The 24,314-nt window shown below is 35.7% G+C and overlaps 1 protein-coding gene across 2 annotated transcripts; it reads right to left on the reverse strand.

Moving 5' to 3' along the window:
- Positions 1-235: 235 nt before the first annotated feature.
- On the reverse strand, positions 236-22,607 carry LOC113742626 (tryptophan--tRNA ligase, cytoplasmic). 2 transcript variants are annotated; one of them, XM_027270503.2, is made up of 11 exons: positions 22,126-22,607; positions 21,219-21,404; positions 18,938-18,989; positions 18,766-18,831; positions 16,900-16,986; positions 12,866-12,958; positions 10,598-10,678; positions 8,975-9,046; positions 3,077-3,145; positions 2,838-2,948; positions 236-671 (listed from the first exon to the last, which is right to left on the reverse strand). In XM_027270503.2, the coding sequence occupies exons 1-11, from the start codon at positions 22,512-22,514 to the stop codon at positions 621-623; spliced, it is 1,257 nt and encodes a 418-aa protein (XP_027126304.1). In that variant the 5' UTR covers positions 22,515-22,607; the 3' UTR covers positions 236-620. The 2 variants fall into 2 exon arrangements, with proteins under 2 accessions (XP_027126304.1, XP_071903947.1); XM_072047846.1 differs by lacking the exon at positions 10,598-10,678 and having other exon boundaries at positions 466-671.
- Positions 22,608-24,314: the final 1,707 nt, after the last annotated feature.

The raw sequence follows: 24,314 nt of genomic DNA on the forward strand, positions 1-24,314 counted from the left end.
CACTACTTATCAGTAGAAATTAACATACCATAACATATTCCAAATCCATGATGTCTAGAGCATATTCAACACCTTACAAATTCTCTTAAAAACAGATGTTTGCTCAAAATTCCCCAAGCTGGTTCATTAGCATACAGTATAGGAAGCGAGTCTGCAAGCTGTTTGCAAAAATAGAAGCTAAAGCTTTCCTCAAAATAGAAATATAATAAGCATAAAGGCCAATGACGTCCAGATATGCAATGAAAAGCACTTTTCTACAAGAGAAATAATAGAAATGTGTTCAAAAGAATCATTAGAAAGAAATAGCACAGAATGAGGAGAGGAAGGAGATGCCCGCTTAACTAAGAGAAAGTATTACCAATCTGAGTAATAAATTTCAAATTGGTTAAAAGCTGCTAAAAAAATCCTGTCAATTTCTTGAACCTTGGCTTCTAATCCGCCACAAGCATGTAGACATATAATCACTTTTGATAGTTGCATGGATGAGAATGTGCATAACAAAATATAGTGTGTGAATGACCAAGCACAAGGTAGATAATGAAAATCTCTATCCATCCAAAAGTTCGAAGTAACTTCAATGGTCTTCCAGAACCAACACCTTGAGGCCTAGATAGCGAGTTTTAGCTGAACATGTTTGGAAGAGGTCGTACTGCCATAAATGCATCAACCATCTGACAAAGACAAGAAAGTAAACTATTTGAAATAACTGAGAACAACTACAAACATCTCAGCCAATTACTTGAGTTAGATAAAAGAAAAACTTAAAAAACTTAAAACAAGTGGAAGCACATCGTTTGACAAAACCCAACATATACAACATTGATGGCATTCAGAAATGCTCCACAAGCTAACAATTAAAAAACCTGACGTTTTAGGGTAAAAATAACTATCTCTAGTACTAGCATAATGGATGATAGAAGGCAAAAAGTGTTGACTAAAATTACAGACAACTAGAAAATATATACTAATCGAAGCCCTTCCCACATACAATGAAGGGAGAACGGAAAGGAAAAATGGAGGAAGTGAAGGACAGGAGCAGGACATTTCTCAGTGTAAAATTCCACAAGTTTCTTGGACGGTGTGCTCTAGACACACTGCTGTAACATAAATTCTTTTCCTTTGGTCTTTGAATCTTTGCTAGCCAGTAGGTTTAAATGCAATGTTCAAAAGCTCACGACAATGAGAGGTTCCGACACTAAAGACATGCACTTGCAATGGTGTGTAACTTTTAAATTAGATAATACAAACATCTTATTGGGAAAAGAAATGTGCACCAGTTCGTAATATGGTACATACTCACTACATAGTATTTTCCTTACTCTTGGAAGCCCAAGACATGATTATTGCAAGGACACTTATAAAGACGTAATCAAATTAAGCAGAACCACCACGCCGAGGTATGCATGTTAGCTGTATATACACATATATACAAATCTATGCAAGTATACATGCTAGCTGCACATGTAGACACACACAAATATGCCTGCGGGACTGGATACATGTTAGTTGTATATATAGATGCATTTATGTTAGCTGTATACACATTTTAGTGCAGTTTGACAGCTTGCAGGATGGCCAGCAAAGCCATGTTATCATGAGGGTGGGCAATTGACCCACCCCCCTTCAAATTTTGGAAAAATCCTAATCCTTTGGTGTCCTATAATTGTTTTAATTATGCTTTAAATTAGATATGATTAGTTGTTTGCAGCCCCTCGAAACCACAAAAATTATATATTGCAACCTCTCAAACAAAAGTGAGGGGCAACCACTAAGAATTAAATATATTGAAATCCAATGTATCAGAAGAAAGAAGTCAAGAAAAAATAGCAATTAAAAAAACAGATAATATAGACATAAAATATCAACCCACCATGATGGAGTGGGAGCAATAATTAAGGAACGCATGGATGAATATAACCGATGCCTCTAAGAAAGAAACAAGCTAGTTATGTCGAGAAGAGTAAATGGACAGAGAGAAAAGGCTTGAATACTGTGTAACAAAATGCACTTGAGATATTTTTTTTTCTTTTTTTGAATTTGAATTACTCCTACCTCTTATCATCATTTTATTTTGGCCAATTAGCAACTAAGTTTTACTTGGAGGATTTTTGATAGTGTATCTTATTTATTTATTAAACTGTTTACAATTCAATGGGTGACCAATTACAAATTAATTTGTGTAATACTAGTAATCATGATGCAACTAATTGCTATAAAACTTAAGATGCCAAATTTACTTTCGTTCAAGCAACACTAACATGAATAATGCAAGAAATTACTTTGAATACTAAGACAAATTAAGTACATTATAGGTATTAGGATTAGCCAATTTGATTAACCGCTCACTGATAGTACATTAATTCACAAATTGTATATAACTAATTACTAAACCATTTTTGCATATGTGGTTACAGGTACTACTGAGATATTTTCTTCAAAGGCTCAAATGTTCCATTACTCAACTGTAGAAGATTGCAACCCCTGACTTCAGGCCCTAGCTCCTTCACATTATGGATGGCCAAAGGTACACGTTGAAAGAAATTATCATCCGCTAAGATCAAATGAAAGCTTCTCTGCCTTAAAAGTTTTAAAAAAATTTTTTAAAAGCTTCTCTTGAATATTCTCCATTCCAGGGAGCTATCAAAGAGGAAAGACAGTGAGCTACACTTGGGTTTTACAACAGAAGCAAAATTTAAAAAAAAAAAAAAAATCTTCTTGTTGTCCATACTATGAATCAAAGGATTCAAACTCAACTTTTTATAGTCATTTAAGAACTATTTTGTCAATACTTGAACCAACATGAGGAATTCAAGATAAAAATGGCATTAGTCTGTTACCTCATCAGTCACTGCAGCACGGGCTCGGCGATGTCTTTCTACCAATTCAGTTAGAACTTCAATAACCCGCCTTTTAACTTCACCTGTTAGCAAATGCCCAGCTCCATATTCCTGAAGAGAAAAAAAACACAAGTTTTAAGGTGAAGCTAAACATCTATCGCCTATGGTTTCTGAAAATGCAATTTCAAAATTAAGCTTTGGCCAGAAGAACACCAAAAAAGTAATAGATGGCTGCTTACCCTCCTAATCTGTTCCAGTTCAGCATCATCATCAAGAAAAAACTCAAGATATTTAATGGGTATATCCACCTGAGAGAGAGAGAGAGATCAGGACACATATATACAGGTACAAAATAATGAATTGTAAAAACAACCATAACCCACAAGTCACTAACAAAACCCATACATATAAGATGTATCTGAAGAAGAAAAGTTGCATATGGATGTCATAACAATGATTTCTTAATACGTTGGAAATTGGGAAGATAACTACAGTTACCAGTATTTTGAAAACCAGAATAGGCAGGCCATTCCTACTGGTTAGTTCAAGAACTGGATGACCAGGCGGTGTGAATATATGTTACAGCAAGAAAATACAATAAAGAAAAAGAAAAACAGTCAAACTAAGTCAAAACTGCTGAACCACGCTGACCAGTTGAACCGCTGTGCACAGTGTAGGCCCACATTTTTGGGTTTTCAAACATTTCACGTGCATACGTCATTAGTCGGATCCATTGTAGGAACTACTCCTAAACAAAAATGCATGTTCCCTAGCTTTATTTTATTTTCTTTTTAAGTCTCTCTTTCTTTTATTTATGTAACTCCATTTAATAAACTGAATTTAAAAAAAAAAAAAGACCCAGAAAGAGAACAGACTAAATAAATGAAGAGGAGCACTTCTCAAAACAAACCCCACTACCTCAGATTCTCTTCAGCTCCTCTGCTCCTCTAAATGAGAGGTGATGTCAGTGTGGTGATGACAAAGATGTGAATTTATTGGGATCTTATTATAATGAAAGATTTTAACTCCTCAATTGGCTAATTTACTTTGAGAAATGAGAGTTTTAAACAACTATGAGTTGTGCTGTTTAACTTGATTTTCTATTCGTAAAATTTATCATTTTAACTGTTTTCCTTATTTTTCAATAATTATAATCACTAACAGATCTTTTTTCCCGACCTTTCATGAATGTTGTTAAAGTTCATTTAGGGGATTTAGCAATTTCCAGATTGTTCTTCATTATCCCAAAAGTCATATCGAAAGTTTTAAAACTTTGGCAGATTTTCTAACTAATTGTCGTTCTGTACTAGCATAACACGGTTCTCAACACTGCTCAATGGAAGCCCGATTGGAGGCTTAGAAGTATAGCCAATTAATGGATGTGATCCATTACAGTCCTCGCTAGTCCAGTTAATGAAAATCCCTGACAACTATTTAATAAGCAAAGTCACCTTAAAGGTAACGGGGAAGGAAACTCTCATGGTTACCACCCAAGGGGGTTAGCTAAACTGGGTGCCCTTTCTGCCCTTTTTCAGGGGAAAGATCAGTTAATGTTATTGTGGTTCTGAGAAGAAATTCTATCATCTAAAAGCTACTCTAAGTTGGTTAAAAACTAGTAGCTCTATGAAGGAAGGCAAGATCAGATAGTTCCACCTTTGATATGAAATTAAGTTCTGGATATAGTGGGGAGAAGAATGATCAGAAGTACACACTCCTTTACCTAATTTTTTTATCATTTTTCGCTCTGCAAGCCTCAGTTGCACAGATGCTAGAGCAAATACGAAGAAGTTTTGTAGGATGCAATGATGCAGGAACAAAATTCCCATCTTTTGCATTAGGCACATCTGAGAATCAATACCTAGGTTTTACAGATATCCGAAGTTTAGCTCATGCAGAGGAAGTAATGAGAAAAGGAGTTTGAGCAGACAAGTTTAATTAAAGTTGGGCAATTTAATCCACTTTTGGGGGTGGAGGGCTTGGGAGTTGGAGAGGTTCAAAAGCTCTTGCCCGGCTGTTCTTCGAAAGGGAATAAGAAAGGTTAAGCATGAAGTCTCCAAGTTAACAAGTTGTTAACAGGCATATGGTTGGATCTCGGCTAGTATACGCTTAAGAATGAAATTCCAACTAAATTTCATATATCCAAGGCAAGGGGTACTAGGGATAAAATAGGGACTGAGAGCAATTTATTTTCAAGATATCTACATGATTGGGATTTGCAATCTTTCAAGGGCTATAAAAGCAAAACCTGTAGGAGGAGAAACATGGATTAAGGCAATACTAGAGACTCACAGTCAAGCCCTTTGACATGATAATGCAGAACAGGAAATATAAATTATACAAGGATAATTTGGACACCAGAACACCTAAAAGAGTCACCCTTAACTGTAGTGAATAAACTGGATAGGAAGTGAATCTTCATTGGCTTCTTATGTGAGGCTAGACGTAAAATTAATTGCCAACATGACCACAATATATGGTATTGCATAAGGGTTATGATGTTTAAGCTTTTGAGGCGCTACTTGATGGTGCCAGATAAATTCCCAGATCAACCGCTATGGAAAGTGAAAAAGCGATCATGAAAAAAAGATGGACACCTGTTACTGCTATAGAAAAATAACAAAGAGCTACATATAGTAAATACACCAATCCAGTCCTTAAAAAACTATTTACAGACTACATTATTTTAGTACTCATTTCTGGAGTAGGCAATCCATCCAGACTTGTAGCAGTCTTGAATTTTATCCTCCAAAAATTTAAAAGTACAAAGGTCCAATTGATTCTATTTCTTTTGCCTCACTTACTGACAAATGCTGGTTCATTCAACTTAATGTTTTTCCTTTGTGCTTGTTAAGCAACAGTTAATTGATAATACCTTAGTGTAAATTCTATACATGGAAACAGAAGGCATACAACCTCCAACATTCTTAAATTTTCTAACAAGTTATAAAAGACAAATCTCCAGAACAACTGGATACAGAATTATTCACCATATATCCAAACTATATATAATCATCACAGTCTGTCTTATCAAGAACTTTCTCAACTTGGGTTTTGTATATTTCATAAAATGAAAACACCAGATGGGCTGAGCTTCATCCAATTCACAGAAGCATAGAATATCTTCAGAAATCCAGTCAAACTCACTTGTCAAAAAAGAAAGAGAGACAACATCGTGTGCCCAATTACGAAATTCAGAGACGAGGAAAATGTAGGAAAAACTCATTTTTGGCCACTAAAATGCTACAAGAATAAAGTCCATAATACTAGGTAATCAGTGAAAGGGTTTTAAAAAAACCAAGTTAACCTAAAGCTGCATCAAGAAATGAAATTGTACAAAGTATGCAACATGGGAGAATCGGCCAATAAATGATAATAAATGATAGTTCTCTCATTTATTGACTGGTTCTATAGAGGTCAAAGGATGGGAGCAAGTTCTACAGAAACCAAGTATGGTAGATGAGCAAAGCTAAAAGTAGCATGTGAAAATTGGTGTAGGAATAGAACTCTGAGGAAGGCATTGCCTGATCTGCAAAGCTATGTAGTGAAATGCGAAGCTAAAGGGGCTGATGTTCAAGCAACATGTACAATCCAGCCTGAATCTGACATTCAGAATGTTGCTCGAACACTGGAGGTTCTCTTCAGCAATACTCTTTAGCTAAAATATGACAACTGGAATACTCTACATACAAGCACAAGTGGGAGAATAGATAAAATGAGTATAGGTATGGAAACCTACACAAAAATTAAGATTCACAGCTAAGTTTCCTTCTTTTCATGGTATGCAGCTTGCGATTTTATTTTACCAACATAACATCTGACCAGGGGTGCAGGGTTACACATTAGCTGGTTTTATGCCAGGATAAAGAAGTTGAAGATACTACTTGCCTCCTGTTAAGAGAATATAAATATTCTTGTAGATAATAAATTAGCAAGGGTATTCTTGTAAATAGTTTGTTAGGTTTGTATTCTTATAAATACTAGTTGGTCACTCATAATACTGTGACTAGATGTTTTCCTCCCAAAATACCTGTTAACATGGTATCAGAGCAAAAGTCCTAGGGTTAGGGTTAAACATCTAGTCACTATAAAAGTCCTGTTATTGGTTGTAAATGGGTGTACACTATAAAAGTGCAGCCTAATGGTTCTATTGATAGATTGAAGGCTCGTCTGGTAACTAGAGGATTTACTCAGGTGTATGGAGTAGACTACTTAGAAACATTTTCTCCTGTTGCAAAGATTACCTCGGTTCGTCTTCTTATCTCTTTGGCAGCAACTTACAATTGGCCATTGCATCAATTGGATGTGAAAAATGCATTTCTGCATGGAGATTGGGAAGAAGAGGTATATATGGAACAACCTCCTGGATTTGTTGTTCAGGGGAAGAATTCGCGATTGGTTTGTCGTTTGAAAAAATCCTTATATGGATTGAAACAGTCTCCGAGGGCCTGGTTTGGCCGATTTAGTAGTTTTGTCATGAAGTTCGGTCTGACAAGATGTGGAGTAGATCATTCTGTATTTTATCGGCATTCTAATGCTGGTAAAATTTTATTAGTTGTTTATGTGGATGATATTATGATTACAGGTGATGATGTTACGGGGATCCAGAAACTTAAATCCAATTTTCAGGCAAACTTTCAGACAAAAGATTTAGGTCATCTACAGTATTTTCTGGGTATTGAGGTAGCTCGGTCTAAATATGGGATTTATTTATGTCAAAGAAAATATGTACTCGATATGCTGAGTGAAGTTGGGATGTTAGGTTGCCGACCTGTGGATACTCCTATGGATCCTAATGTGAAATTAGTAGGAGATCACGGTACATTACTAGATGATCCTAGGCAATATCGAAGACTTGTGGGTAAATTAAATTATCTCACTGTAACAAGACCTGACATTTCGTTTGCAGTGAGTGTTGTGAGTCAATTTCTTGATACCCCTCGTACTAGTCATTGGGATGCTGTTATACGGATTGTCAGGTATCTTAAGAGTGCTCCTGGAAAAGGGTTGCTGTATCAAAATCATGGACACATTAATATTAAAGGATATAGTGATGCAGATTGGGCTAGTTTTGCCTCAAATCGAAGATCGACCACAGGATATTATGTATTTATTGGTGGTAATTTAGTGTCGTGGAAGAGTAAGAAGCAAACAGTTGTCTCCAGATCAAGTGCAGAATCTAAATACCGCGCTATGGCTCACACTGTGTGTGAGTTGGTTTGGTTGAAGAGCATGTTACTTGAAATTGGGTTTGAGCATAAACAACCTATGAATTTAGTGTGTGATAATCAGGCAATTGTTCATATTGCGTCTAATCCAGTGTTTCATGAAAGGACAAAACATATTGAAGTTGATTGTCATTTCATTCGAGAGAAATTGCTTGACGGAGTCATCAAGACATCTCATATACCGTCTGTAGATCAATTGGCTGATGTGTTTACCAAGAGTTTAGGGGGCTCCAGGGTGAAATACATTTATAACAAGTTGGGTGCTTATGATATATATGCTCCAACTTGAGGGGGAGTGTTAAGAGAATATAAGTATTCTTGTAGATAATAAATTAGTAAGGGTATTCTTGTAAATAGTTTGTTAGGTTTGTATTCCTATAAATACTAGTTGATCACTCATAATACTGTGACTAGATGTTTTCCTCCCAAAATACCTGTTAACACCTCCTACTGCACTAAAGTGATTACTGACTGCATACTAGTAAACATTAAAAGCCTACCAAGTTGCTAGAAGTTCAGGGTAGAATTATGTTGAAAGACTGCATGTCTTTTAATCACGAGAGCACTTCCACGGACAATTTGATGGGTGTGGTTAGATAACCATTTGACACTTTTGAGCATCCTCATAGAGAATTCAGGATAAATGCCTACTCTATTTTAAATTTCCCTGTGCTTCTTGGAAATTGAAATCACTACTTTTATACACACATTCATCGATTCCAGAAACTGTGCACTCTACCAATGGACACAAGTTGCTTGCCTTTTGGCCCTTTCCTTCAATAAACAAATTGACAAATCCAAATATAATAGTAAAGCAATAATGAACATAACAAACTGATTATGGAAACATTCACTATGAAGAGTAGCACCAATTCAGCAGTTATATCTTTTGCATGCAGCAGAGTTTAATACCTCAAGGTTTGCTCCAAACTTCCTTTGTTTCTCTGTAGTATCTTGTCCACCAGAGAAGGCATATTTATTAATCTGTGGAATGCCATAAAAAAGAAAGTGAACTGACAAGTAATATGACTTAATAGCTGTAAAAAATTTGCTTTAAAAATAAACATATAGACAGGCTTGGATATCCCTCTGACAAGGTGTTTAACAGATAAGAAACAAGCCATGAAGCACACCAAAAACCCTATGCACAATACATGAATATCAAGGTGTCAGTAATTGAAAATAGCATTCTAACGTTTAAGAAAAAGAACGCATGACGAGTAAGAAGAAAAATCAATGCATCCAACATGATCTGATAAAATGAAACACAGCAGGAAGTGTCAAGCAGTGCAGCCTTACTTTTGGTTATATATCCAGATAAATAAAAATTTCTTCATGTTAGCATATGTACTTTGTTTTTCAACAGAAAAAATAAATAAATTGCTCGAATCCACATTTGTTTTTCCTGGCAGACTACTTCATAGTATGACTACTATTATCTCATCAATCATCAAGAGAAATAAAATTCATTTTGGAGTACTTAAAATGATACGCTAACCAGATTTAAGTACAATGTATTAATTACAAAAAGATATTATTTACATGCTGGAAAATAGGTACTTAATATGGTGGTTTTTCTATTGACCAACCAGATAACTACATTGTAGAAAAGCTGGCATATGGGCACATTTGAGAAGCATAAAAGCACTGAATAAAGCAGCCATCAAGAGTGCCCCCCCTTCCCCCAAAAAAACCCAGAAACTGTGTTGTGTCACTTAGACTTAAACACTAAATTGACTCGTATGGCTAGAAGGATTCTAACTGGAAAATGATATATGCACATTCTGAACATGGAAAATCTTCATCACTAAAAGTTGTTTTGCTCTCTAAATGATGGAATGTAATGAAAAAGATGAGAAAATTCTATTCCTGCTGTCCAGCATTCCGGAAATCCATGCTCCATTATACCAAATTTCTTGGACCACTAAGAACAGATAGATGCCTATATTTTGCAGATAAGATTCCTTCATAATCTGAAACATGAAAACGTTTAACAAGAAATGGTATATACAGAAAATAGTTAATCCAATTGTAAAGATAACATCAATAAGATCAATAAAAGATAACATCAATAAGATAGTTACAACATCCCCAAGATGGACCCATAAACAACTGACTATCTACAAAAAGGCAAAAGTTGTTTGCTGGACAGTTTCCACATCCCCAAGATGGGCCCATAAACAACTTATTATATACAAAAAGGCAAAAGTTGTTCGCTGGACAACAGGAAGGCCAAATATTCCTGTGGACAAAAGATGGCAATTTTTGGTCTTAACCAATTACTAGCACAAAAACCAAGCTGTGGGAGAATCAGGATTCACATATCGTGAGCTCCATCAGTACTGTTACTTTATATATCCCACTTTGAACCTTTTGATTCATTATCTTTGATGCATTTATAGAGCCTGGAAAACTATAAAAATAAATAAATAAATAAATAAATAATAAAATGAAAAGAACTACAGGAGAGGAACATGCATTGATTGTTGTGAATATTGAATCTGGAAAAACACATGGAGAAAAACTCTAGATGACCTTGTTTTTTATGACCTTTGCAGTATCTGTCACATATATAGCAGAATTTGGATCACTAGCACTCATTTTGCCAGTCTCTCCCTGTAAAATTTTCAAGATAACAAAAGTTGAATGTAAAATATAGAAATCAACATGGAAACAACATGCAATAAGTGCCACAAAAAATGGAAGGTTCTATATCTGCAATTATTTGGTTCAGAGATAGACAGTCTAACTGTGTGTTTATTACTGTAAAACAACCCTTGTTAAATATAATCAATGTCCAACAAGAGAATACAGAAGCTAGAGACCATCAAGTTGATTGGGCAGGATATTGCCAACTGCTATTAAGTTGTGCAAACCTTGATACTCTGTGAATATCTTAAGGAGGTAAGGAATAACAATCATTTAAATTAGTAAAACAAGTTATATTTCATATAGAGTAGACAATCAATGAACAGAACTACAAATATCGAAGTGTTGGATTCATCATACATAGAGGAACATCAGTTTAGCCTATATTTACAGTAGGACTTTCTGATGCACTTTACGCAAAATAAGCTCTTATCCTCAATCAAGCCTTTGGAACGTTTCTTTTGTAGAAAAACTAAAAGAAGATTTTCCCGCAGGTCCTTGCTAGCTTAACCAGCTTCATCATATGATCCACATTCATAATTCTCTGTATATAGTCTATTTTCTGAAGTCCTCCCACTCACCTCCTGCCCCTGAACCCCCTCCCCCCTCGCAACCAGGAAAAAGGAAAGAAAAGAAAAGTGAGACTGTAAAAGAGCTTTATCTAAATATAGATGGTTACAAGGTTTACGGGTCATCAACTCTCACTCCTTATTTTTGAGTCCTGCCTCCCAAGTGCTATCCTCAGTCAATTCCTCAGGTATTCTAAACTAGTTTATATCGCATTCATATCCAGGAAATGAAACAAAGTGCCGTAGATCATGAAGGGAACAATCAAGGACAACATTCAAGTTGTAAGATCAGCTTTTTCCAATTCACACTCTGATCATAAAAATTTGTACAGTATACATAGCTTAAATTCTAAATTACTGATTATTCAACTAGTAAATTCATCAGACTCTCAAATAGCTGCTTCATGAAACAAAAGGAACACCTAGAGCTAAGCTTTAGGAAATTTCCAATATATTCTCTACAGATGCCTGTATACATCCTCAATTCTAACCAGAATTCATGTTATGTAGCAAAGACCGAACTTCCCATCTGTAGTTGCGCTAGAGGTATACAAAGAAATGTAGAGTTATATCCTTCTCATGACTACTTGCTCATGCTCAGCCAGTTTTCTTTAATACTAATTTCACCTATAGCAGAGTGAATTGTGTGCAACAGATTTATGTTTCTTTAATTTTCAAGATAGTTAAAACTCTTATTGTGGAAGAAAACGCAGCCCTGGAAGAATGAAAACTTGCTGCATTCTGAGCACAACATCACAAAACTGTCTCTTTTTTATAATATGACAGACACTAGAGTTATGAGAGCCATGGGCACAGGGTATACCCTTTTAGCTTTAACTAATAGTATATCAAACTTTTGATATACTATTTTTTTATGCTACATGTGATTTGATCCCTAACTAGTGGTATAGCATTAGACTGATTTAGATAGCTTGATTCCAGGACTTGATAGCTTGATTATAGAATGTAGATTAATTAGCTTGGTTATTAAGATCTAGATTTTGATTCTTAGATCTCTATATGTTGAAATTTTGTACTTTCAGTAAGGTAGTGTTCATTTTATCAGACACTAAAGGAACCTATGAGATTCCTCACTCACCTAATTCTACACGTAACATCTGCAACCATTAAACCTAGATCATATGAAACAATTCACAGCTTGTAACTATTGGACATTCAAAAGGGATTTTTGATTTCTCATAACCAAGGGAAAATGACTTATTTAAACTTCCATCTTTTGGTACAGAGCATTAACAATTAACAATTAGATGAAAAGGCTAATGATATGAGCAATAATATCAGCTTTTATCAAACTTTTGAATGCTAAACTAAAAACCTAATTGTATCCACAAAGGAGATTTTAGAAACCATTATGGCAAAAAAGACAGTATCATTGCAGAAAAAAGCAGTAAAACAATAAATGTATCCTCAAGTACTTTGCAGACAGAAGTGCCGACATGGGGCGAGTTCAATTTATAGAACACTTCTATTTTATAGCAGAAATATTAATTCAACCATGCCCAACAGACTATAATTACACTTAAAACTATGAGTACATTAGAATTTGAAGAAAAGTAGAGAAAACCTGAAGTGCAGGAAAGAATGTTGATTCGATCAATGAGGGCTTACTGTATCCTATTCTAGGAGCAACATCTCGTGTCATCCGAAAGTAAGGATCCTGAAGAAAAAAAAAAGGTTAAGATCTACGAAAATCCAGAAAAAGGAGACTAATTGAAAAAGAATGGCACGTCAATCTAAATATCTGAAAACTGTCAATCTAAATAGAAGCTAGCATGCGAAACTATCTCCTCATTTGGACCACTTCAGACCAAATGTAACTTTTTCAGATCCATAATTCTTTTAGATGCCCAAAATTTGAGACTGGAACAGAAAGACCCAGTAAAACTGTAACAACATAGCAAAACTATGCAACGATCAGCAAACATTGGTAAAAGCACCTTGGTTAGAAAGAGTAAGACCACATAACTCGATTGCATACATACACTAAAACTCAAGACTAGGGGAAGTGACAGAAGCACTGAAGCAGTATACAAGAAACCAGCAAGCAACTTCATGGAGCACACCAAGCTAAAGCTAAGATGTCAAATCAACTTTAGGCAGATAATTCCCCGCCACAATTCTTCTTCTGAACATCATAAAGACATCCTTTGACAAGAATTTTCCTCAGAATAGCAATGAAAAAAGTGCATTACACGTAAATCTTTATAGGCTCGCAATATTGCCTCTAGGAAACCTTCTAGAGCTCTACAAGTTTAATTCTTCTACTATTTCATATGCTATAGTGTCTGCTATAGGAAACCTTCACCTAGAACTCAAATTTTTTTTCCCTTCAAAATGGATGCAAGATCAGGTGTGGAACAATGCACCATCAGAGACTATCAGACCTGTATTCCCAGATATACTAATTCCTCATCTTTTAACCAGGTGTTTAACTAAAAAAATAAAAAATATAATTAGACTTCAGCAATCAACCAAATTCACAGACACCACCCCGGATTGCAGCAGCATCCATTTCATAAACCTACGTTACTTCCATTATTTATTAAACAAGAGATGTGCACAAACGCAATTTCGCTTTGATTGTAGTCAAAGAATCAATATCTGATCATCTAGGCATCCATGATTGTTTAACTATGATTTCTCTTCTTTATGGAATGTTCATGATAAGTTCATCGAACATGCAACGTCTATTTTAAAAATTTAATGTATCATAAAATCTTCTTGCCGTCAAGGACATTTTATTGATAATTTTTTACAACACCATCGACATACCACTGAATGATTAAATTTAACACTTAGAATAGGTAGGCTCACAATCACGAGAGACAAATTAAATAATGACTATAATCGAGCTTGATATATAATTTTCTCGAACTCAAACACAGATCTACAAATTTAGGATTCAAAAAACAATAAGATTACACAACATCTTAGGGAGAAGGGACATAGTGCAGAAACATGGAAAAACAATAAAGATAAAGGGAGTGCTCTTTGTAGGTGAACATTTAAGGACTGAACTGCTGAACAAGATGATAAGTTGATAGGGACGTGCCCCATTTTATAGGCATACAAAGGTGGAAAATTTGGAACCATTAGAGGGGACCTCCATATGTAGAGGCACCTGGAATCTAGTGTAGTTTTGACATTTTTGGACATTTGGCTATGCTGCGCTAACAATATACTGGCAAGATACTCCAAGGGCCAGATTCATGTCCAAAAGCTCAAGCTCTTCCTGAATTTGAGCTTGCCTAAATCCCCAGGTCCTAATTAGTCCTTACAATGTAACACCATTTTGGTGGTGGAGACACTTGGCTGCAAGAATCACTACCTGAGTGCATTTTGGAGAAACAATGTTCATATAATGATTAATCTGCAAGTAATGCAGATGATGGATTTGGTGAATGGTTAGAAGGCATGTATATGTGTTAGCCTGGGCAGATGGTAGCTCTTTCATATAATCTTTATTCTACAGCCAAAATAAGGCCACTAAATGTGTTTCAGGTTTTCCTTTTTTCTAATTCATGCATTCTTCAGGTTTTATCAGTATATGCAAAGGACAATATCCATAACTGCTATGTGATATGCATTCTCCCTGTACAATAGGAAATTACCAAGTATATCATCCTTCGCCCACTTATTCAGTTGACATTTGGTTGTGTAAAGATCATTCAGCTGGAGATATCCTTATTTACCTCCTTTCATACCTCCATGAAACACAAAAAGCTTCTTTTTCCCTTTGCAGAAAGGTTGTATTCTCGGATATTTACTTCTCTAAAGATACACAGAGGGAAATTAGATGAATCAGTTCCCTCAACCAGTCTAAATCTGTCTCTCACATCAATACAAATCTGAGGCTAATTTCTTGCACCACATCATTTTAGTATTGTATAGTAAACCAACTGGTCTGAGACCTTACTACTGTATCTTTAGTTAAGTAGCATGCTTCTTCCATATGGAGCTTGGGGAATATGAAAAGGCTGTATTTGTATATTAGGTCTGAAGTTCTAGAAGACAGTTTATAGGTGAGTAACAAGCAGAGCATTCAAGCAGGACATCGAAAAGTTTATATAGGTAAGCTTATGTATTTTTTAATGGAATGTGACATACAAACTGAAAAAATACATCACACATCAAAATTGGCCTATGTGATAGATTTACATTTATGGAAACAGTCTATCTATACTTCTAGTTTTCTCCAACCACCAATGAACAAACTTGCAGACCACTACCAGCACGTACATTACCAACACCAGTTACACCACCTTAATTAGCACATCATAATGTAGACTGTTAAAAATAATTAATTAATTAAAAACCTTAACCTGACAACCACACCAGTTGACAGATCTGGGGGCCACCACACCACCCAACCCATCATCCCAAAACCACCCTCGAGCACTGGCTGCTTTACCTAAAGCCAGCCAACCCATTTCCTGCCCCTTCTCAAGTCACATCACCCATCTTTCAGAGTCACCATCAGGCCATATTCGCCATCTATAACTTGCTTTAAGCAACAAAGTCCATAAAAACACCATGATGTAAGCAAGCACACTCCCAAAATCTTACCAAAATTGTGAGTTTGTTCCTCCAAGATTTACTAGCAACTTGGTTCCTACACAAAAACGGTAAAACATCCATTTCAGGGACTAAGCAATTAATTGGAGGAAACTGGAGAAAGTAGAGATGTGAGGAAAAACTGGGGAAGCAGAGAAATGGGAAGAAAGCAGTAGATGCAAAGGCAGGAAGACGTATTAGGTAGCCAAGAAAAGGAGAGAAAGATGTCTGACAGAACAGGGGAGGGCGAACAGAGCCCTGGAAGAGGAGGGGAGGGCCAGAGAGAGAGAGAGAGAGGAGCCATAGAGTGAAGTAAGGAAAAGAGGGATGCTTCTGAGGTGGGATATTGCGCTTTGATGTGTCACTAAACACTTTGTAAGATTCCTCTCTTAAAAACTAATTGCCTGTGAGTAAGGGAAGAAACCTCAGGAGTTTGTTCCTCCAAGATTTACTAGCAACTTGGTTCCTACACAAAAACGGCAATATATCCACTTCAGGGACTAAGCAATTAATTGGAGGAAACTGGAGAAAGTAGAGATGTGAGGAAAAACTGGGGAAGCAGAGAAATGGGAAGAAAGCAGTAGATGCAAAGGCAGGAAGACGTATTAGGTAGCCAAGAAAAGGAGGGAAAGATGTCTGACGGAACAGGGGAGGGCGAACAGAGCCCTGGAAGAGGAGGGGAGGGCCAGAGAGAGAGAGAGAGAGGAGCCATAGAGTGAAGTAAGGAGAAGAGGGATGCTTCTGAGGTGGGATATTGCGCTTTGATGTGTCACTAAACACTTTGTAAGATTCCTCTCTTAAAAACTAATTGCTTGTGAGTAAGGAAAGAAACCTCAGGAGTTTGCACTGTAAACAAGGTTAATTTTTTAGACAGACCTGATGTCTATCTTGTAAAGGAAGATAATTCGACATAAAATCAATTGAGCAACGAAATTCCTTGAATAATAATAAGGTCAAAATCACCACAATTACCACGCAGAAACATGAGAGTCCAGAAGTTTTACAAATTCAAAAATCAAGAAACATGTGGGAATGAGAGTAAACCTGGTCAATTGCACATGGAATCAAGCAGCGAAGATTCTCTCTACCAGAGAAAAGATGCGGAAATGAACTTGGAAAGGATGGAACAGCCTGTAAATTATTCAAATGTAGATCACCAACTAGAAGCAGAATGCTTTCAGGCCAAGGTTCTAAAGCGTAAAAAAAAATCAAACAATATAACAAATGACTGATAATAAGGATAAAAATCCTCAACCACTGTATCATATCTACAAGGTGCACTGAGATTGTTTATGACTTAATTAGCTTTCATTTTTTGATACTGACTTGCAGAATATGTCTTTTAACAGAAGTACACATATCTTTCTAACTGTAGTTACTTTCCATTTCCTCCCCCTTTTTGTTTTTCATGGGAACCTTTCCTTCTAGATGAGAATTGGCCATCACCCAATGGTTAAGGGTCTTTGTTATTCATCTTAAAACAATGGATTTGTTTTCACTATCTTCCTTCTTCCTTCCCATCCATTTCCCCTTTCCAGAAAATTACCCAAAAGCTTAAAAATTAAAAAAAAGGGGCAAAAAAGCTCACCTTTCTAGTTTCTGCAACATAGTTTGTATTTCAAAAAATGCATATAGAACTTAGAATTTAAAAGGTCAATTAAAAACCTAGTGTTGCCAGGTAAATTTAGTATGTTTCAAAATCTTTTCAATGATGTAAACAACTTTCATCTGTATCAAAGAAAATTTCAGCAGCAGTCAACCCCTATATATAACACAGAGCCATGGAATCTAAGAGCAAGTCAACATAATTACAGAAGAAACAAGAGGGGGGTCTCTCTGATTTGATAAACTCAACAAAAGTCAACTTAAAGATAATTCCTAGACATGTTTGCATCTTATTATTGAGTTCTCTACCGTTTAAAAGGTGAAATTTTTATGATTGTGCACAAAGGCACACTACAAACTCACCAAAACATAGATATAAGAGAAATCATCACAAGATTAGTAAGAATTCTAAATGGGTCAACTAAAATCTTAAAGTGACTAGTTAAGTTATGCAATAGATCTAGTACTTCCCCGATTAAATGACTAAGAATCAATTGCATCCACAACTAGGAGGAGAAAGGAAGCATATACAATGTACAGCAAAGTTCTCACCTTTATTTTAGATTTAGATCTACTAGACTACAGCAAAGCTTTTTCACATTTATAACTAACAAAGGTAGCTTTTAACATGGATAAACATAAGCATTTAAATGCAATCCACTTCAACAATAGTAGATGAATAATACTGAAGTAGAAAAGGATTTTCAGTTTGAAAATTTGCGTCTAGATCTCCCCTATCTTGTCCTATATCACTAAAAACAACTCAGACATTAATAGGCACAGCAAATGCTTTATGCAAAAGTACCAGAAAAAACAACTTCTAACAGTCAGCCTCAAACACATGACCATGCAAGTGTCCCAAAAGCACTGCATAAAAATGACAATGAGTTTGTTTGGATAAGAGTTTATTTGGATGATTTATTTGAGATAATTACTGTAGCACTTTTTGTGACGTGATGTATGTGAGATAAGATTGGGATTTGTGAGGCAAATTATTTTTTTTCAAAACCTCTCTATCCAAACACACCCAATACTACTTACTAGACCCCCAAAAAAAAATCCAACACTCCTCTTGAACTGTTTGTGTGAATCATTCCTTCAGGCAGCGTACACAGAATTTAGAATATAAAGTGCAAAAAATTGGAAAAGGGGAAAAACTAAAAGGTAATCGCCTCCAATCAGAATGGAATATTTACTTGAACATTCAAAATTGTGAAACAAAAAGCAAACATTAACTAACCATTTCTTGAACAACATTACAGATACAGCAGAGGTTACCATGTAAAATCAAGTACATTCTCCTACCTGAACAGGAGGAAAACTAACTTTTCCAATGTGATCTTCCCCAGTGAAACCAAAAATGCCAACAACCTGAAAGAAAGGAACAATTAATTCTACTCAGGAACCCCATTAACAATATAATTCATTAGCAGATAGCAACCCAGCATGATGTGTAATGCCTTTTCAGACGGATCACCTTATTGTAAGTGACGCATTTTGCAACCCTCACCATGTTCTTGTAGAAGGCACTAAACAGAAAATCCTCAAGTAAGAATACTGTAGCAGTAAATAAGAAATGCAACATTAAAAAGCAAGGATGTCCCTTTCTTTTATTTGGTTTGGTAAGAAACGAATATCTCCAGCAATGAACACCATGATCTGTCTCTTAATCGACAATCAAATTGGAATCCATTCACCTTACAATCGGGAAAATGCATATTGAATTCTACATTTCTATACAAAACCTGTTTTTCAGAACAAAATCAGGATTCAATAATAGTAGATATATCTATGCTATACATATCTTCACTTATTTATAATTTACTTGAAAATCCATCTTGAAAGAAGTGTAACAAAGAGTACCATCATTATTCAGATAATCTGTCACTACGAGACTATTGCTTGCTTCATATTCAAGTTCCAAGCCCAAAAAAAAATTTGATAGGATCCCTACATTCCTTTTTAATCTCAATAAAACTCTCCTAATTGCAATCACCATTTCTATATGGTACCTCACAAGCACCAGTAGTCAATAATGATGAGGAACTACTTTTCATGTAAAGGTTCCATTTAAAGATGCTTCAGAAAAGAATTAGGGTATGAAGACTATAACAACCTCGTTGATAAAATAGCAGATAATCAAAGTTTATGTTAGTCTAGTCAGATGTATGAGCCACACCCTCAGCCCTTTTTTGGCTGCATGGACGAAATTCATGACTATCAGGAAGCCAATGTGTTGATTTGCTATGGTTGAAATTCATGACTATCAGGAAGCCAATGTGAAAGACTGTCAGCATCGATTAGCCTACAAGATTGTCTGCATCTGAACATCCAACACTTGTCTATAGAAGACAAGGAGATATTCTAAACTTTGGCTAGTATTCAAGCACTAAACATTGGATATTCTAAACTTTGGCTAGTATTTCAAGCACTAAACATTGAAAACTGAAATTATAAGGCAAGGGCAAGACAGAAGTAATGTACCTACAGAATGTTTAATGAAAACGTATAAATCATGTTTTGATAGTCACTATGACTGATTAATGTTGTTAAAAGGAACTAATGGATAAAGTAGACTTTAGCTTTAAAGCATGCATTTCTACTACACAAGCATTAAACCAATTTTTACTACACAAGCATGCATGAAACAGTATTAAACTGATTTTCAATGCATTACATGAACCCACATTGTGTATCTCCCAACATCCACTGCTACCACAGTTAATACTCAACTGTATACTTGAACTCGTATGCAATTACCTTTCAATAGCAAAATCTTGAGATGCAAGAACAAACAATAATATGTCTACATCATGAGGCTAAACAATAAGCATGACCAACTTTGCTATTGAAGCCCCAAGAACAGGATAGACAACTTGTTTCTTCATCCATCTGAAAGAAGAATTGTTATACACCAAGGAGAAGTACTCTCGCATTGGCCCTGTTAGGAAACCTAACCTTGCTTAAATCCAATTCCACTCAACCTAAAACTAAGAGTAAACATCTCTAGTTACTAGTTGTGGTAATCAGAATTTTCTCCAGGTTAGTGGCCAAATTTTTTATAGGCATATCATACAATTTCTCTAGATTTTCTTTCTTTCACTACCTTTTTTCTTCATTCCAGCTGTTTAAGCCCTGACAAGTTCAAGAACATCTCAGTTTCATTCATCTTCATGATAATCATCCCCTCATAGGGCACAAGCTTCTCATCACAGACATCTCCCAAATAAACTAATCAATTTTTAGAGCTAGCAAATCAGCAATGAATATCCATGTAATAAAGTTTTTTTTTTTTTTTTGGGCAATAAAGCATTCTTACTTGATAAACATGGAACTTCAGGAAGTTAAACATCAGCTTGGTATTGCATATCAAATGAAATAAAGCACTTCAATAAGATCCCATACCTAGAGCTAGCACCGTATAACTCAATTGAGACATTGTGGAAAAAGCTAAACCTCTTTTAAAGGGAAAATTTATAAAGATAAAAAATGATTTTTGCAATAAGTCGATAAAAGTTAAAGATACATCCATACCACAGAAAGACATATTCCAAATCAACAAGCATACATGAAACAAGGCATATATCCAGAAGCAGTGTGATATAACAAGCATTTTAAGCTTTCAATAACAATTACGTAGACATATAACATACAAAATTGTGAAAAATTAAATTACCACGATGTCAACTCTAAATCCTAAAATGAAGTAGAGATAAAAATAAAAAACAAACTCACAAGTTAATGAACAAATAACATACCCACCAACATAGTCAAAATCACAGAAAATAAAGGTCCTCGAAATGTCGAATCCACATGCAATCAGATCCTTAGCATTCTCTCGTGCAAGTCTCTGACTCTCCTCTACTGACAGATTCTTCCACATGCACTTCTCATCATCAGTCAACTGTATTACAAGTGGAACCTTAAAAGCATCCTGCAGGTACCTGCAACCAACTAGATTCCTGACTTTCTACCCTGAAGCTCCGCCAGTTGAAACAGAAAAACCAACAGAATAACACATTCCAAACTAAGTCAATTCTAACTCTTTTAAACTAACATTTCATTTGACCGTTCACTGTTCAAATTCGACTCCAAATCATACATCTGAAATTTATATCAATTCAAGAAAGAATTTGTACAAAAGGCAAAAGTTGCATAAGCAGAAAAACCTAACAGGAGAATATGCAACTCCTAATGCAAGTATCTGGAATAAGACAATCTCAACTTAGTTTTACCCTAAAAGGGTGGAAGAACTACCTCATTTTTGGGGAAAATGATCGTTTTGAAGTCAAATTTTCTAATATATTCTCTATCAATGCAAAATGTGGTGTTCTTGCATTTCAAAGTAGAACAATTTTCCGCAATTTTTATGATATCAAAGGACTTGAGACTACCTACGAAGATACAAAAGTAAAATACAGCCCAAAAATTTTCCAAATATAATAAAATCATATGCACATCATTCGAAAAAACTAGCTGAGACTCAGAAACTAATTCCACAAAGAATCAACGAGGTTTACTCAATTTCAACACAATGTCATCCGGAACAAGACATTCAATTCAATAAAAGCAACAAAAAGAACAAATTTCTCAAAATATTTCCAGAAAAAAACTGGCAGTAGGAAACCCCCCCCCCCAAAAAAAAAAAACAAAAAAGAAACCTACTTGGTGAACATAAACGGAACAAGATGGCCGAGATGCAGGGCTTCGGAAGAAGGTCCACGGCCGGTATACAAATAAAACTTGTCTCCTCTTTCGTAGGCGTCGAGAATATCAGTAAAATCCCGGTGCGCGAAGAAGACGCCGCGGCGGAGAAAAACGTGAGGATGCCGATTGGTGAGGCGTTGGACGCGGTCGATTAAGGACTGGTCGAGTCTTTGACAGCCAAATTGATCAATCAGTTTGCCGTAGTCAATTTTGCCGCCTTGCTTGGCGGATACCTCCCATGGAGTCACTACTTGTTCTTCTTCTGCTACTTCTTCTCCTTCGGGGGATAAGGACGTCGACGACATTGGTGGTGGAAAGTGGCGAGCTCGAGGGTTTGAGGATGGCATCACCTGCTCTAGAGTCTAGTCTCGTCTCTGTGCTACTCTAATAAAAGGACTCACTGAAGCTGGGTTTTGGCCGTTAAGAGTTTCCTTCTTTTTTTCTTGGCCGGTTAGCACTTTTTTTTTCTTTTCCAAAATATCATTTATAATTTTTTAGTGTAAGTAAAAAGTAGGACACCTCCTGCTTACACTCATTCTTTCGTATCATCCAATCCGTTCTTTTCCCCTGACATCTCAATATAACTAGTGTTTTTACAAACATTTACAATTTGGGACAACTATCCTATAAAATGACTTATGTCTCATTCACAAGACACCGGGCAAAATCACATTACCGCTTCACATTTCTAATCAATTTGGTGGCAAATTTTGTCAAATAATGATTAACAATATTAAACTCCCTGAGGACAAAAGTAAAATGGTATAACCAAAAGGAATTTTCAACTTTCTAATATTTCGAATAATAGTAGAAAGTATAGATTCATCCTCTACCTCCCCATTAATAGCATTTACTACTTCTTCATAATATGAGAATATACAAATAGAAGCTAAACTCTTACCTAAAGCAAAAGTGAGAGCAATTTTGATTACCATGGCCTCTACAATTGTTGGTTCTCTGCAATGGTGAATAGGAATGGTCTAGGTTGCTTTCAAATTGTCCATATTATCCCATATTCCAATTCCCAAACCAACTCTCTCTTTTATCACAAGTTGCATCAGTGAATATTTTCCATGCATGTTGGGTAGTTCTTGGTTCTTGGGTTGTTAAAATTCTCATATTAGCTTCAGTTTCCTCAGGCGAGATCACCACTTGTTTTGCTAGCATGAATTCATTCCATTCATCCAAAGTAACTTTGGATGCCCACATTCTTGATTATTGTTTGGAGATGAAATTTGCTTCATTCATGCATTTCCAAATTTGCCAAAACAAGTTTGCTATCAGAGCTATGTGGTCTTTTCCATTCTTCCTAGTTTTAAGCTCTTGTAATTTTGCCCACCAATGCCAAAAATTTCATTTATGATCGTGAAGGTCATCTCATTGAAGCGGGAAAGCCTTCCAAATGGCCTAAATTGATTTGCAAAAAAATAACATATGTTCGAAAGTTTCAATTTCATCACCACATTTCCTATGCATTGGGCTTCCTTTAACTATTCTTTTATGGATATTTTCATTGATAGGGAGGATGTGATGAAGACATTTCTAGGTAAAAGTGCTTTATTTTGTGCTTCATATTAAGTCTCCACAACCTTTTAGAGTTGCCTCCATCTTGTCTAGCTTCTTTGTATTTCCTGCTACAAGTTTTCTTGAAATCGTAACCTGATTTTACAATGTATAAACATGATTTGGTATAGTTCCATCTCAACCTATCTTTTCCTCCAAATATATTGAGTGGGATGCTTTGAATCCTTTTGCAATCCTCAGCATTAAAGAGAGTATTGAGAAGTCCTATGTTCCACTGGTTCTTTCTCATTAGTTGCTGAACCCAGATGGTTTCACATTCCATTGGTTTAAGTGTAGAAACTTTACCACTCTTAGACTCTAGAAGCCATCTGTCCTCCCAAATGTCTATGTTAGCTCCATTTCCTACATTCTTTCTTGTTCTTCTTTCTATTTGTGGAATTGTAGCTTGAAGACTCTGTCAAATCTGACAAGCTGTACATGATGACTGTGCTTTAAAGATGATGGTGTTAGGAAAATATCTACCTTTTAGGACTTTACTAACTAAAAAATTTGGTTTGGTTACGATTCACCAGATTTGCTTAGACAATAATGTCAAGATGAAGTATTATAGGTCCCTAAATCCT

Source organism: Coffea arabica, chromosome 4e, assembly GCF_036785885.1.
Source record: "Coffea arabica cultivar ET-39 chromosome 4e, Coffea Arabica ET-39 HiFi, whole genome shotgun sequence".
NCBI lineage: Eukaryota > Viridiplantae > Streptophyta > Magnoliopsida > Gentianales > Rubiaceae > Coffea > Coffea arabica.

Excerpts from the sequence above, each read along its gene's own strand:
- LOC113742626 (XM_027270503.2), bottom strand. The coding sequence starts at position 22,514 with ATGCCATCCTCAAACCCTCGAGCTCGCCACTTTCCACCACCAATGTCG. Across the intron at positions 21,405-22,125 it reads GTTCCGTTTATGTTCACCAA|GTACCTGCAGGATGCTTTTA; the intron begins GTAGGTTTCTTT and ends AGTTGGTTGCAG. Across the intron at positions 16,987-18,765 it reads TTAGTTTTCCTCCTGTTCAG|GCTGTTCCATCCTTTCCAAG; the intron begins GTAGGAGAATGT and ends AATAATTTACAG.